Genomic DNA, 15,247 nt, shown 5'->3' with positions numbered 1-15,247 from the left:
ATTCTCAGAACACTAATATATTGCCTATGTACCAACATATAATATACACTCTCATTTAGATCATCAGAAGATGAATTCATAGATACTAAACATGGTAAGATTACATATACTGTAGGTAAGATTACATGAACGAGTGGTTCTATCATAAGCATGCATAAAACAGTATACAAAACAAAAGACAATATACAAGAACAGTAACAACATACCCAATGACCTGAAGTATATGTGTGTTCATTCAAAGAAAGGTTTTCCTATGAATTGATTAGAGAAGAGTCCATTTTTACTGTGCATTGTGTCTTTCCTATGGAAAATGTAGTGAGTTTCTGTACCCACATTCCTTTAGGCAATAAAACTTTCAAATTATATTCGGAGCTCTGTAGTTATTAAATAATCACAGTTAAACTGTAGACCTAAGCTAACACACAGCTGTATATAGGCCTGCATACAGAACTACAGAGTACAGAAGATATTAGCCTACACCACTTAGGCCTATTAAAATATTATTAAAAAACAAACTGACCCGAACCAATAGGTAGTCCTACAGAATGTAGGCTAGATATAGGCAGCAGTAATTTATAATCTAATATAATGCACGCAAATTTGTTCTTTACAGAACGGAGCGGGATCTGAGCGGGAATTGGTTTACGGCGAGCGTGAGCGGAATATTAACGGAGCGCTTGCTTGGGCGGTTAGAGCGACTGAGTGGAGCACACGTCCATAGAGCGGAAAACGTAGCGGAGCGTCACACCGCTCCGCTTCGCTCACATGCTCTGGTCCAGACGCTACAAAACGCTTCTGTCATTTTATTTATTTTATTTTTTTATTTTAATATACGTTATGAACAGAACTGAGATATTTCAAACATACTGAAATACTTTAGCCGCGGAGCGGTGTTTCTGATATCAGTGAGCGAGGAGTGGAGCGGGAGCGGGAAATGGTGAACCCGGAGCGGAGCTGGAGCTGGAGCAGAGTGATTATTAAATGCTCGGAGCGCGGAGGAGAAACAATAATAGAGCTCCACTCCGCTCACATGCTCTAATGGATATGCTGTTTTATATCAAATAAGGATCTCAAAATATTTGACATTTGAGAACAGTTCATAAAGTTGTTAAAAGTTGTCAAAATTCCACTAACCTAATTTAATATTGTGGTTAGTGGAATTAGGGCAGAATGGCCTAATGGTTAGAGAATCGGACTTGTAACCCAAAGGTCACAAGTTTGAGTCTCAGTACCGGCAGGGATTGTTGGTGGGAGGAGTCTTCCACCCTCAATACCAAGACTGAGGTAAGACCTTTGAGCAAGGCACCGATCCCACAACTGCTCCCTGGTCACTGCAGCAAAAACGGCTGCCCACTGCTCCGGGTGTGTGTGTGTGTGTGTGTGTGTGTGTGTGTGTGTGTGTGTGTGTGTGTGTTTCACTACTTACTGCTCTGTGTGTGCGCACTTGGATGGGTTATATGCAGAGCACAAATTCAGAGTATAAGACACCATACTTGGCTACATGTCAATTTCACTTTCACTTTTTCACTTTCATGTGTAACTGATGTGTTACTTTAAAAAAAAAATGTATTATGTAGGGACAGTACAAAAATATGATTTCTGCACAAAACATGATATCACTAATTACAGCACATAGTTTGCATCTTCATACCAATTTCCTTACAGCTTGAAGACTTGAATAGTATAAAAACCAGTCTTTTGTGTAAGTGCTACTTTTAAGCACAAGTGAAGATGTGATAATATTGTTAATGCTTTCTTTTTTATCTAAGGGTGTCCACCTCAGTGGAAGAGCTTCAGAGACAAATGTTACTACTTCTCATCAGAGAGTTTGAACTTTGATGAAACGAAGGAAAGATGCAGCAACAAGAGTTCAACTATGCTGATTATCAATGATGAAGATGAGCAGGTAAATCCTGGATACTATTCACGAATATGTAATATGTCTTAACCAGAATTAACTGTATTAAAACAGCTCACAGTGTTAGAACTCTTGAGTTTTAGACCTAACATTAATCTATAAATATATTACACAATGCCTACTTTATTATCTGTCACAGCTATGGATAAAGAAGCAGATTTCTGGAAAGGGCTACTTCTGGCTGGGCCTCACTGACAGTGTTGAGGAAAACATTTGGAGATGGGTGGATGGGAGCCTGCCCAACTATACGTGAGTGAATATCTGAAATAAAATACCCATGAACTCTATTATTGTTACTCCAGTTTGTATATAATACAGTGGGTATAGAAAAGAATCAACCCCTTTAAAATAATCACATTTTGTTGCTTTGCAGCCTGAAATGAAGACGGAGACAGTTTATGTTTTATCCAGCTGTATTTACTCAGTGCAACTTATAACATCCAAGTGAAAGATATAACAGCAACATGTCAGACAAATTTTAAAAAATATCAAAAACCAGAATCACCGAGTTGGAAAAAAAATGATCACCCTCTGCCCCCCTTCTAAAAATGACTTTTAAACTCAGTCAGGTGTAGCTAATCATCTTCTCAATGGCACACAAAGCCATTTGACTTTCAACTGTGATCAGCTGTGGTCATTTTGAGTAGCTCAGCATGAAAAGAGCTTTCCTGGAGTGTTTCAGTCCTTGGTAGTGCAACTGAAGCAAACAATCAACTATGGGTGGCAAGTTACTGTTAAAAGATCTCTGGAATAAAGCTGTGGACAGTAGTGATGGGAAGTTCGGCTCTTTTGGTCTTTTGAGAAGACTCTCTCTGAGGGGACCGATGTTGCAACAATGCAGTGTATTCCTACCATTACCTTAACCAACGCGCATGCATTTAAATCCGGCTCCCCCGTCTCTCTGTGTACCTGGCCTGTACCACTACACTCGCTATCTTCGGAGCGTGTGTCCCCATTCCTTTCACATAATGGTATGATCCTAGTCTGTCCTCCCGTGTGATTAGCCGCATGTGTATTTATTTTATTTTTTTTTTTTACGAAAAAATGCATAAAAATAAGGCTTTTTATGAAAACACTCAATTAACTCAAATGTCCCTGATCAGGATGTCACTCCAAACCAGATGAAAGAGCCAGGAGGAAACTGGTCAGAGGCCTACAGCAACCCTGAAGCAGCTGCAGGAATTTATGACAAAGAGTGGTCATTGTGAAACTTCACAAGGCAGACAACGACATTCTGTGATCAAATACAATCAACTTAACACGCTCCACAGCTCCACCCAGTGCATTTAGTTATAACTGACATTTACGGCTGGCAAAGCAAAATGTAGTAAAATTCGAATAGTGCTTTTTATTTTTCAAATAATAATTACATATCAAATATTCGACTATTTGTGCGAAGCCCTACTCCATACCTGATTAAAGAGCCAGGAGGAAACTGGTCAGAGAGGCGACCAAGAGGCCTGCAGGAACTCTGTGTGCATGTGACAACAATATAACAAATTCTCCACAAGTGTGGCTTGTATGGGACGGTTGCCAGAAAAAAAGCCACTCCTCAAGAAAGGCCACATGCAGTCACAACTGAGCTTTGCCAAAACACACCTTGAAGATTCTGAGTCAGATGAGACTAAAATTTAATTATTTGGCCTTAACACCAAACGATGTCTGGCCGAAATCCAAAACAGCTCACCATCCAAATAACAGCATTCCTACAGTAAAGCATGGAGGCGGTGAAATCTGTTATGGGGGAGTTTCTCTGCAGCAGGGACTGGAGCACTTGTCAAGATAGAAGAAAAAATGCATTTGATGGATACCATCAAATGCTTGAGGAAAATCTGCTACCCTCTTCCAGAAAGTTGTCAGTGGGAAGAAGGTTTACCTTCCAACATGACAATGACCCAAAGCACACAGCAAAACTGAGCACACAGTGGTTGAAGGAGAAAAAGGTGAATATCCTTGCATGGCCTTAGTCAGAGCCCAGACTTAAACCCCATTGAAAATCTGGAATAACCTGCAGTCCACAAACCGTCACCATCAAATTTAATTGAACTTGAGCAGTTCTGCAAAGAAGAGTGGGCAAATATTGCAAAGTCTAGATGTGAAGTTAGTAGAGATGGAGACATATCCCAACAGACTAAAGGCTGTAAAGCAAAAGGTGGTTCAACGAAATACTGACATGTTTGTATTATCTTTCACTTGGATGTTATAAGTTGCACTGAGTAAATACAGCTGGATAAAACAAACTGTGTCCGTCTTCATTTCAGGCTGCAAAGCAACAAATTGTGATAATTTTAAAGGGGTGATTATTTTCTATACCCACTGTACATAATGTGTATCCAGTATAACATTTGTTCCATTATCTTGAGGATCCTCAGTAATATAATGAAGAGATGGCAGTGTGAGGAAACATTCCCCATTAGTCTTGTCTAATTTTAATTGAAAGGAAATGGAAGCCTGGACAGCCTGATAACTGGAGCCATGGTGACGAGGCTGGGGAGGACTGTGCAGGGTTAATACATGAGGGCAGTTGGAATGACTTTTTCTGCACAGAACGCATTGGTTTCATTTGTGAACGAACTAATGAATGTAAGTTGCGATTCTTGTTTCTTGCATATATTTTTAGCTTCTTTTTGTTGAAAAGTGTTATCTGCTTGGTGTGCTCGAGTTCATATCATTTATTGAGGTGTTTTCTCCATTATTCACAGCCAAAGTTCCAGTTTTATAGCACCTGTTGTGAATTAACAGAGAATATTGGATAAGACAATCACAGAGACAGTTCAGAAGACTCTTGTCACAGTATCCTCTCACACAGCATGAACGATCGCTTTGCCCAGAGTTCCACATGTGTGACGGACACAAAAGCAAATGTCATCGACAATCACGAACGATTCAAGACTGCAAACTATACAATACACTGATCACCAGTCATGTTAATGTTTAGATAAATGAAAAGCTGTAATGTATTGTAATCATGTGATTGTAAATACCTGTTTTACCTGTGTCATTAACAAAGCTGATGCCACATTACTCCAGTGCAATACAATGAAGCTTTGTAGCTGCTTTAATTAAAATAAAGCTTTTAACAGCCAACCGTAAAGCTACAATTAATATGTTGATAGGTTGTAATGACTATAATCCAAAATTTGTTCACACCAGAGTTTTACTACTTACGTCTTGGACATCATTGATGTGATTTTATGAATACATTTTTAAAGCTTTGAATTTTTCAAATATTTGATTATGCAGTAGCTATGTATAAAATAGTTGTGTATTTTAATACATGTACATGTACTGTATGTAGTCATCATCAAAGACCATGTTTTTATCTGAAATAAAATATAGTTGGTATTTTTCAATATGCTTTATGTTGACATTTTTGTTATCCTTTTGATAAATGTTTTATTGAGGAATGTCCTTGTAATGAACTTGTAATGCAGTAACAGTTTCAGCTGCTTTGTTTAGAATGATTTGCCAGTGCATATTTGCCTGTCTATATACACATATTGTGCCTGTTTATATTCACATATATATATACAGTACTTTTTGAAAACATGATTTTTGAATGTTTTTAGAAAAGTCTCTTATGCTCACTAAGGCTGCATTTATTTGATCAAAAATAGTAAAAAAAAAAACAGCAATATTGTGAAATAGTATTACAATGTAAAATAACTATTTTCTATTCAAATATATTTTAAAATGTAATTTATTCCTTTTGATTATCAAAAATGTATTTTTATTATCAAAGATAAACACTTTTTTGAAAAAAAAAAAAAAAAATCAGAAATTTCAAAATAACAGTATTTATTTGAAATGTTTTTACTTTTGCTCAGTCTAATGGCGGTAATTTCTATTTAAAGCACACACACATACCCCATGTGAATATATTATGATTTCTGCATAAATATTAAGCAGCACAACTGTTTTCAACATTGATAAAATTTAAAAAAATTAAAAATGTTTCTTGACAAATCAGCATATTAGAATGATTTCTGAAGGATCATGATGTGACACCGAAGACTAAAGTAGAAGATGCTATTGCCATCACAGGAATAAATGACAGTTTAAATGTATAGTAAATACAATACATATTATAAATATATTATAAATACACTGTATATATATATATATATATATATATATATATATATATATATGTTAGGGCTGTGTCTGTATGTATCAAGAGCTCCTGTAAAACCACAACAAATTCCTTGTGTTTGCGCACACTTAAGTGGTGAGTAAAGCTCATTCTGATTCTGATTCTAATATAACTAGCATACATGTTTCACTTTTTGTGAGAAGAAAGCACCCCTACAACTTCTGAAAGTGAACGGTAGTGTTTTACTCTATAATAATAATTATTATTATTAATAAGATTTTCTCTCTCTTTTGTTCATGGCCCCAAATAGGCTATTACAAGCCGTAGCGATATGCATATTGCGATATGTACATTTGCGATTTTTCGATAATTTCGATATATTGCACAGCCCTAATATATATATATATCTCTTAACAACTAGCCTGGTCTGCCCAGTTATAAAAGTCATGATTTAACTAATGTTTTAACTAAGCTTCCAATAAGACAAAAACACAAAGCAAAAAAATATGTGTTTATACCATCTCGTGACTGCTGAGTCAGAGTCTACCATGTGATTAAGTCATATGATTCATCAGCTGTATTTTCCCTAACCTTCACAAAGTCATCATTTACACTATCCTTTAAACAGATTCCTGTATCAAATAACAAACATCGCGCTCATATTTATTTGGATGTGCCCAGCTGTTTGTGTGTTTCAACTGGATGGTAACACCAGCATTAACTGTTGTTACCCAGAATGCACCGCTGTAGGGCTGCGAGTAATAAGTGACTGAGGAAGGGATCCCATCAGCAGCACTGAGTGTAGTTTCTATTTTATTATGTTTATTAATTCACTTTTAACCAAGTGCTGACAGGGACACGAAGAGGCTCGAGCGTAGATTTCGTTGCGTGTGTATCTCGGCCATGCCTCTCTTCACGTCAAATCCCTTTGATCAAGATGTTGGTAAGTTTGAGATGTCATGCAGTTAGCAGGCGAGCTAATCTGTGTCTATTGTTGTTCAAGGCAACCCACCGGCGTTTTGTTTCTATTCGATATCACTCTAACTATTTGTGCGAATTTCGCAATAGCATTCCAGTGATTAAATAATTCCCACTAGTGGTTTTACCCTGAAAGTATTAACGTAGGCATGAATGACAACAGTTTCGTAGCTAGACAGCTTAACGTGTTATTAGCCGGATGGCTAGCCAAGTTTGTAGCTGAAGAAGCTGTGGCTGGCGGCTAGCGAGCAGAATTCTCATTTGCTCTACTTGTATGACACTGACAGTGCACTATTGAGTAAAAACAGACGCTTTGCAGTTCACTTCAGATGATTTGAGCTGTATCACTCTTAATGGTTTAATTAATCTTCGACCTGAAGCGTTCGCTCACGAGCTAACGGTTCATACGGTGACGCTGCAAATGTCTCTAGCTTCAAGTTCTCCTTTTCTATATTTTTAGCCGTGTTTGTTTTGCTGACTGATGTTGTTCCAACTGCATGGCTGGATTCCTTATAATATGCTATTATTAAGATTACAGCGTTGTATTGTGTATGTTATTGTTGTATTATGAGCCTGCTGGTAATAGTTTTAATGGGGCAATCATTAAAAGAGCGCAGCCTGCGGTTATAATATAAATGCACGCCCTTTTGGAAGTGGATGAAAGTTAGCTTAAGGCTAGGTTGCACATTCACATATGAGTCGATCTGAGTGTGTTCAGACGTTGCAGATGAAATCATTGTGATGTGGGGAACGTCAGATTTTGGCAGTGACTGCTGGTGTGATGTACAGTAACGTTAGCTGCAGATGTCATTGTTTGAGCTGGTCTGATGGCATAGACGCATTTTCTGTGTAGAATTGGTCTCCTAGCCAGTTTTGTTTATTGTAAATGTTGGGGTGTTTCTGTAACAGATCACAGATACTGAACAAGGCCAATGTGTTTTTGTTTTGGTTAACCTCTGTGTCTGTTTGACAGCTTGCTAGATTGACTAACAGAATCTCACAACAGATGTAGGTCACTGGTTAACCTTCTGTAAACAGGGTTATTGCTAAAATTAACTTTTTTTATTAAGAGGAAATATTTGCTGCCTGGGCTGGAATTGATTTTCATGGGACTTTAAACAATTATGGCTATTAATTATAAAGTCAAATCTACATCAAATAGAAAAGTTGCTGTAAATAGAGATACATAACAAAATATTGTGACACAGTTAATATGAAAAAATTAACAGGCGTCTGCTTAAAGCCACATTCTTAAATCTAATGTAAAAGCATATACAGATATCTGGCATGTGTACTAAATTTCTAAAGTTTGGGGGCAGTAAGATTTAACATTTTTTATTTATTTTATTTTTTTGTAAAATGCTTTTATTCATCAAGTATGTATTAAATTGATGGATGCACTTATAATGTTACTAAAGATTTAGATTTCAAATAAATGCTGTTCTATTGAACTTTAAATTCATAAAAGAATCCAGAAAAAACAAATCACAGTTTTCCACAAAAATATTAAGCAGCACAACTTTCAGCATAATAATAAATGTTTCTTAAGCACAAAATCAAATTCCTTGGTGTATTTTTACTGTCATTTTGATAAATGCATAAATGCTGCCTTGATATGCATAAGAGACGTGAAAAAAAAAAACATGCAAAAATCTTACAGACTCCAAACTTTTAAACGGTAGTGTATACATAGAGAGAGGCCTATATCTGATTTTTTTTGTTGCCTTCACATTTTAAATATCTGGGCTATTTTTGTCCCTTTCAGTGGCATTTTTTTCTCAAGCACTGGCTAATTCCTGATTCTGGTTTCTGTGATGAGGTGTAACAGAACCTGTGGCCTTTCACAGATAGGCCTACACATTCATTCATTTGCATATGAACGTTGTACTGTTGAATCTGTGGAAATCACAGGAAACATTTATCATTATGAGGGATAAACATTTGAGTTACTATTCTTTTGCAGAGAAAGCGACAAGTGAGATGAACACAGCTGAGGACTGGGGCCTCATTTTGGACATTTGTGACAAGATTGGACAGTCTCGCACTGGGTTAGTGAATGAGCATGCAGGATGTTTTTGAGAGTGTCTTTTAGATGAATGGGTGTTTAACAGGTTAAATGTTATTGCTTGTCTTGTGAAGGCCTAAAGAATGTCTGCGGTCTATAATGAGAAGAGTGAATCACAAGGATCCGCATGTTGCCATGCAAGCATTGACGGTACGGCAAATGTTTCTTAATGCTTTCTAGGCCATTAATGAGCTGTTGAGAATAAAATGAGTGCTTTCTCTTCCTTAGCTACTGGGTGCGTGTGTGTCAAACTGTGGAAAAATATTCCATTTAGAGGTCTGCTCCAGGGAATTTGCTAGTGAAGTTAGCAATGTGCTAAATAAGGTACGTGTTTCCTTTTGTTTGTAGAAATGCTTCAGTTGTTTAGTCCAGCAGCAAAAGACTGATGCTTTGTCTTTTCTTCCCAAGGGTCATCCAAAAGTGTGTGAGAAGCTGAAGGCTCTGATGGTGGAATGGGCTGAGGATTTCCGTAATGACCCCCAGCTCAGCCTCATATCGGCCATGATCAAGAACCTCAGAGAACAGGGCGTCATCTTCCCTGCCGTGGGCTCTCAGGTGAGCAGCCCAGTCCAGCTCCACACACACACACACACATATATACCCTACCGTTCAAAGGTTTGGGGTCCGTATGATTTATTTATTTATTTTTTTAGTTTATACTTTTATAGTAATAATAAATCGAATTAATACTTTTATTCGGCAAAGATGTATTAAATTGATCAAAAGTGGTATTTATAAGGTTATAAAATATATTTATATTTCAAATAATTGCTGTTCTTTTGAACTTTCTACTCATAAAAGTAGCTTTGTCATCACAGGAATAATTTACATAATAAGATAATAATAATGTTAAATATATTTAAATAGAAAATATATTTTTAAAAATATAATATTTCATAAAATGTTTGATTAAATAAATGCTTTAAGCATATGGCTTATGTCAAAAACATTTTTAAAAAATCTTACTGACCCCAAACTTCTGAACTGTAGTATAAAATGTTGTATTTTTTTGTATTTAGAAATAAACTTGGCTGTTATTCTTATAAATTGATTTTCATTCTCTTTTTTTCCCCCCTTTCCTTTCCTTTTTCTTTTCTTTTTATTTCCTTTTTTCCATTATATTATATTATATGCAGACAGTGTATAATATATTGAGTGTTGAATATATGTTAACTTGTGGTGTTCTGTCGTGTCAGACTTTGTGTGAATGAGTTTTAAAGAGAAAATATGTGTATGATTATGAATGTTTAGTAATGAGATGTTCAACTTTATTGGTTCAGGCAGCAGAACAAGCTAAAGCCAGTCCTGCATTAGTAGCTAAAGACCCTGCAACATCAACAAACAAGAAAGAAGAAGAAGACATTGCTAAAGGTGGCCACAAATCCATAATGCTGAGGTCTGCGATGAATTGCATTGAAGAAAGAGAGGTAAACTCTCTGTCTGTCTCTCTCTCTCCCTTTCTCAGCGATCGAACTGTCTCTGAAGGACCAGCGGCAACAGCAGCAGCCTCAGGTCTCTCTGTCTGGCCTCTACCCGAGCACCAGCAGCCTCCTCACATCTCACAAGGCTGAAGGCAGAAAGGTCAGGGCCATCTATGACTTTGAGGCAGCCGAGGACAATGAGCTCACCTTTAAATCAGGCGAGATCATCACCATCCTGGATGACAGGTTAATCTGGTTCTGTTCATTGATGGTCACGAGGAATTGCACTCACAGGCTGTGTTTGAAATCATTGCCTTCATATGAAATTCACTACACATTTTTTTGGTCATTTTTGTTCTGTTTGGAAGGCTTGTTTCCACTTTGGTCAGTTTAATCAATTCAGCTCATTTTGGTTGCTAAGCTACAAGCACATGACTATGAAACTGAAGTAGTGTTTCAAAGTAGAGGTGGTTGGTAGGCATTCATCACTCTGTAGAGACTGAGTGAATGATTCCAAACACAGCCAAAGAGTTTTTTTTTATTATTAGTCGGCGGTGGCTTAAGCATCTGTTCTCTATCACAGTGACCCTAACTGGTGGAAGGGTGAGACGTATCAGGGTGTTGGGCTTTTTCCCTCAAACTTTGTGACAGCAGACCTGACAGCAGAGCCTGAGATGAGTAAGTAAAGCTGTCACATCTACTCTTTTCCAGGCAACAGTTTGCAGCCCTTGCAGTCTCTTCCTGTTTCACAATATTTTCTAATAGTTTCAAGTTTTTTTGTTTTTTTTTGTTTTTGAGAAAATTAATACTTTTATTCAGCAAGGGTGCATTAAATTGATCAAAATAAATGCTGTAAAAGAACATTTCTAGTCATCAAAGAATCCTGACAATAATGTATCATGGTTTACACAAAAACATTAGCAGCACAACTGTTTTCATACTTGGTAATAATAAGAAATGCTACTTGAGCAGCAAATCGGCATACTGGAATGATTTCTGAAGGATCATGTGACACTGAAGACTGGCGTAATGACTGATGAAAATTTTTAGCTTTGCCATCACAGGAATACACAGGAAAATATATTAAAATAGATTTATATATTAAAATAGATTTTAAAAAATTATTTTAAATTTGAATAATTTTTCACTATATTACTGTATTTTTATCAAATAAATGTAGCCTTGCTGAGCATAAGAGACTGTCAGAAAAAAAATATATTATGACCCCAAACTTTTGAATGGTCTATATTAGTCATTCACTATTTCAGTACAATGAAAAACATACATCGGAGGCCACACATCAGAGACCACTGGGGAATTTTTTTCAAATACTGCATGAACTCTGCAAGTTTGGGTAAAACCTACTGATCATGTTCTCCAGCATGATTGGAGAACGATCCAAAGAGCATTTTGAGCTTCTCTGGAAGAACATTTGACCATCTGTACAAAGGAATTCACATGATCAATGCCACAAAATGCTTGCTTTAAAAAACAGAATCTTCCAAATGTCAGTTTTTGTTTATTTCCAGGTTGAAATTATTTTTAATCCCACATTTTCAATGTGGTCTCAGACTTTTGGGCCCCGGTGTGCATTGTCACAACAATATCTTTTTGGATGTCTGTTCTTTGCTTATTACATTACATTGTCATCTTTAATATTTCTCCTTCCTTAGTGAAAACCGAGAAGAAGACAGTGCAGTTCAGTGAAGACGTCCAGGTAGAGACGATTGAACCGGAGCCAGAGCCTGTCTACATTGATGAGGTGAGGCTGCATATTTCTCACAGTATTTGGCACTGTATTGCTTTGCTTGATTTGCCTCATACACACCCCTTACTACTACAAAGCACATGAAATTGCACAGTGAAATGAATGATCCACTATTCACCGTTTCCCTTCAAAGACATCAGATGCTCTCGGTCGAAAATGAGTTAAAATGAGTTGTAGCAGCTCTCATGCAGTCTAGTTTGTAATGTCTTTGCAATGTTCTGCAGGAGAAAATGGACCAGCTGCTTCAGATGATCCAGAGTGCAGACCCAACAGACGACCAGTCAGACACCTGTGAACTCCTGCAGCTGGAGGGTGAGTCTAAAACCGTATCCGTTGGTTCTGTGTTGTAGAGATTGATTCGTTGATTCATAGTTGTTCCTCCTCTCCCAATTAGCTGCTTGCAACCAGATGGGTCCTCTCATTGATCAGAAGTTGGAGGACATTGACAGGTATCCAAAAAGTCCCATCTAAAAACTAATTTAATGCAAAATCCATCCTTCCATGTCTAACAAAGCCTGTTAACAAACCTCCAATTATTTTTAGTGAATGAAATCCAATGAGACAGATGCACACGTCATTCCCCATAGATCTCACATGTAATAAATCTGCCATGTTTGTTTTCAGAAAACACTCAGAGCTGTCCGATCTGAACGTGAAGGTCATGGAAGCGCTGTCTCTCTATGCTAAGCTAATGAATGAAGACCCTGTATACGCTATGTATGCCAAACTACAGAGCCAGCAATACTACATGCAGCAGACCCCAAACGCTGCCCAACAGGTGAGAGTCTGTCAAATGATCAAAGTGTATATGTTATTAGTTTGCTAGTGTGATTTAAATTGCTATGATGGCTATTTATGGTTGATTGTTTTGGCAGTGGTATATTATGGCGCTTTTCCACTGCGTGGTACGGCTCAGTACGGTACGACACGGAACGGCTCGGCTCGGTTTGCATTTCCACTGCAGTTCAGTACCGCTTTAGAGTGGGCGGGATTATTCACGTGTGGTTTATAGTTGCGCCGCCTCTACTGCCATGACTCCTGTAAAACTTTTTCATTCTGTCTCGCCCCATCAAGCTCTTGCTGGATCCGCTCCTCTGCTATCAACGAGAGGAACAGCTGTATTTCCTCAACAGACAGCGAAACAGCCACTTTTTGGTCGTTAAGAAAGATGCGCTCGTTCAAAACAGTTGCGTTCGATCCTTTGCTGGCTGTGCTGATTTAAATCTAGCGGTTCTGTTGTGTTTGTGTCGCAAGTTCAGTGACGCAGGTAGTAACGATTCTCTCCGGCCAATCCGTGATCAGCAGAGTTTACACGTCACGTTTTGGTAACGGTACGGTTCACTTGGAACCTCAACCGAGGTGGTGCTAAAAAAAGTACCAGGTACCAGGTACTGTACCCAGTGGAAAACCCCCCAAAATGAACCGTACCGAGCCGTACCGTGCAGTGGAAAAGCGCCATTAGAGTATGTTTCTGTTTTATTTCCAGGTGTACCCTGGCCAGGCCACTGGAGGGCAGTATGCAATGGGCAGCGCAGCAGTCCCGGGATACAACGTTCCAATGGAGCAGCTCTCTGCAATGAACCAAACAGGAACACCAATGGCTGGACAGCCGGCTCCCAGGTAATCACAATTTATTATATTTCACAAATAAAACAATTTCAGTATATTTAAAAAATATTATTTTTACTATTTAAAAAAAAAAACTAAAAGCTGTATAAATGAATTAATAAACATAATAATTTATTCTAAGCCATTCATTAGTTCAATTCATTGATAATAATGATGATGATTTAAAAAAAATAAAAATAATAATAGATAAAACATAAGTTGTATCAATACTTTAATAATGATATTATTGTTATTAATAATAAATCAAACAAAAGTTATATCAGTTCCTTAATCATTATTAATGTTGTTATTAAAGAAAAAGCCATTTCAATCCATTAATAATAATAATTATTATTATTTTATATGTTAGGTAAAATATTTGATAATTTGTTTTTATTACTTTATTATTACATTTTAAATAAAATAAAAATAAAAAGCTGTATCAGTTCATTAAAAAATAACTGTTGATGTTGTTATTATTAAATAAAAATTAAAAGCTTTATCGATGACATTTTATATAAATAGATAAAATATGTAGTAATTTGTTGTTAATAAACAAGCTTATTTAGTGTACAGTAATACAAAATAAGCTGTATCAATGCATTAATAATAATAATTATTATTATTATTGATCATGCATGGAGGGTGATAATAATGGTTATTATATTTGTATAATTATATAAAATGTTTTTATTTGAATTTGAATTTTTTTAAAAATGTTACCCCTTTTTCTCAGTGATGTCCATATGTACATGGGCCAGCCTCCAGGCTACAGCCCGACTCCTGGCAGCATGCCTCCAGCTGATGTCCAGTCCTACCAGACCCTAGCCGGCGTTCCAGTGGCCATGAGCCAGACCCCCGGCTACACCGTGCCCTCCACCCAGAGCCTCCCTGCTACTGCAGACAACCAACAGACCCCTTACCCTGAGAAAGCCCTCTTATAGGACCCCTAGAGACTCATACAGATACGCACACGTACGGTCATAAATGAACATTCAGCTCACACAAAGTTATCTCCTAGATTGTCTTCTCCTTTTCTTTAGGACACTACAAACAAACACTATTTCTGACAGGACAGGATGTGCCGATTGTTGACTACTAAGCGGTGGTGTTCTCACAGAGCGGTTCTGTTTGATCTTATACTTTTTTGGTCCCTTTTATAAGAACATTTTGTTGAAGGTGATGAGGAATGCTAAGTTATATGGTTTATTTGGCAGCGTCATTACAGTAATAATTAACTGGACGTTTCTTACAGGAAAACACAAAGAAAGCATGCTTGTGTTGTACATACATTTCCGTATCCATGTAGGTTCTGATAGTCCAGTGTTTGTCACAACAGGTCCTGAAGGGGAGGTTACGTCATCATTGTAATTTCTCATCACTACTGTGTGTGTGT

General features: G+C 37.2%; 2 protein-coding genes across 2 annotated transcripts in view; both read left to right on the top strand.

Annotated features, from left to right (window-relative positions):
- colec12 (collectin sub-family member 12) overlaps positions 1-5,246 on the top strand; it is a 41,449-nt gene extending 36,203 nt beyond the window's left edge. The window contains exons 7-10 of the mRNA XM_016454552.1: positions 1,770-1,906; positions 2,058-2,167; positions 4,359-4,501; positions 4,621-5,246. Of these exons, the coding sequence (XP_016310038.1) occupies positions 1,770-1,906; positions 2,058-2,167; positions 4,359-4,501; positions 4,621-4,640 (410 nt within the window). The 3' untranslated portion in view covers positions 4,641-5,246. The remainder of the gene's footprint in view (positions 1-1,769; positions 1,907-2,057; positions 2,168-4,358; positions 4,502-4,620) is intronic.
- A 1,447-nt stretch (positions 5,247-6,693) lies between these two features.
- Positions 6,694-15,241, top strand: LOC107664071 (signal transducing adapter molecule 1-like). Its single transcript, XM_016454519.1, has 14 exons — positions 6,694-6,954; positions 8,953-9,037; positions 9,129-9,204; positions 9,283-9,378; positions 9,463-9,609; positions 10,335-10,425; positions 10,520-10,721; positions 11,059-11,153; positions 12,149-12,237; positions 12,468-12,555; positions 12,638-12,692; positions 12,868-13,021; positions 13,730-13,863; positions 14,588-15,241. The coding sequence occupies exons 1-14, from the start codon at positions 6,915-6,917 to the stop codon at positions 14,793-14,795; spliced, it is 1,560 nt and encodes a 519-aa protein (XP_016310005.1). The 5' UTR covers positions 6,694-6,914; the 3' UTR covers positions 14,796-15,241.
- The last annotated feature ends 6 nt before the right edge of the window (positions 15,242-15,247 follow it).

The sequence above is a fragment of the Sinocyclocheilus anshuiensis genome, unplaced genomic scaffold (genome assembly GCF_001515605.1).
Source record: "Sinocyclocheilus anshuiensis isolate Anshui unplaced genomic scaffold, SAMN03320099.WGS_v1.1 scaffold23, whole genome shotgun sequence".
Classification (NCBI taxonomy): domain Eukaryota; kingdom Metazoa; phylum Chordata; class Actinopteri; order Cypriniformes; family Cyprinidae; genus Sinocyclocheilus; species Sinocyclocheilus anshuiensis.
The sequence above is the reverse complement of the archived record's forward strand: the minus strand, read 5'-3'. Positions and strand labels throughout refer to the sequence as shown.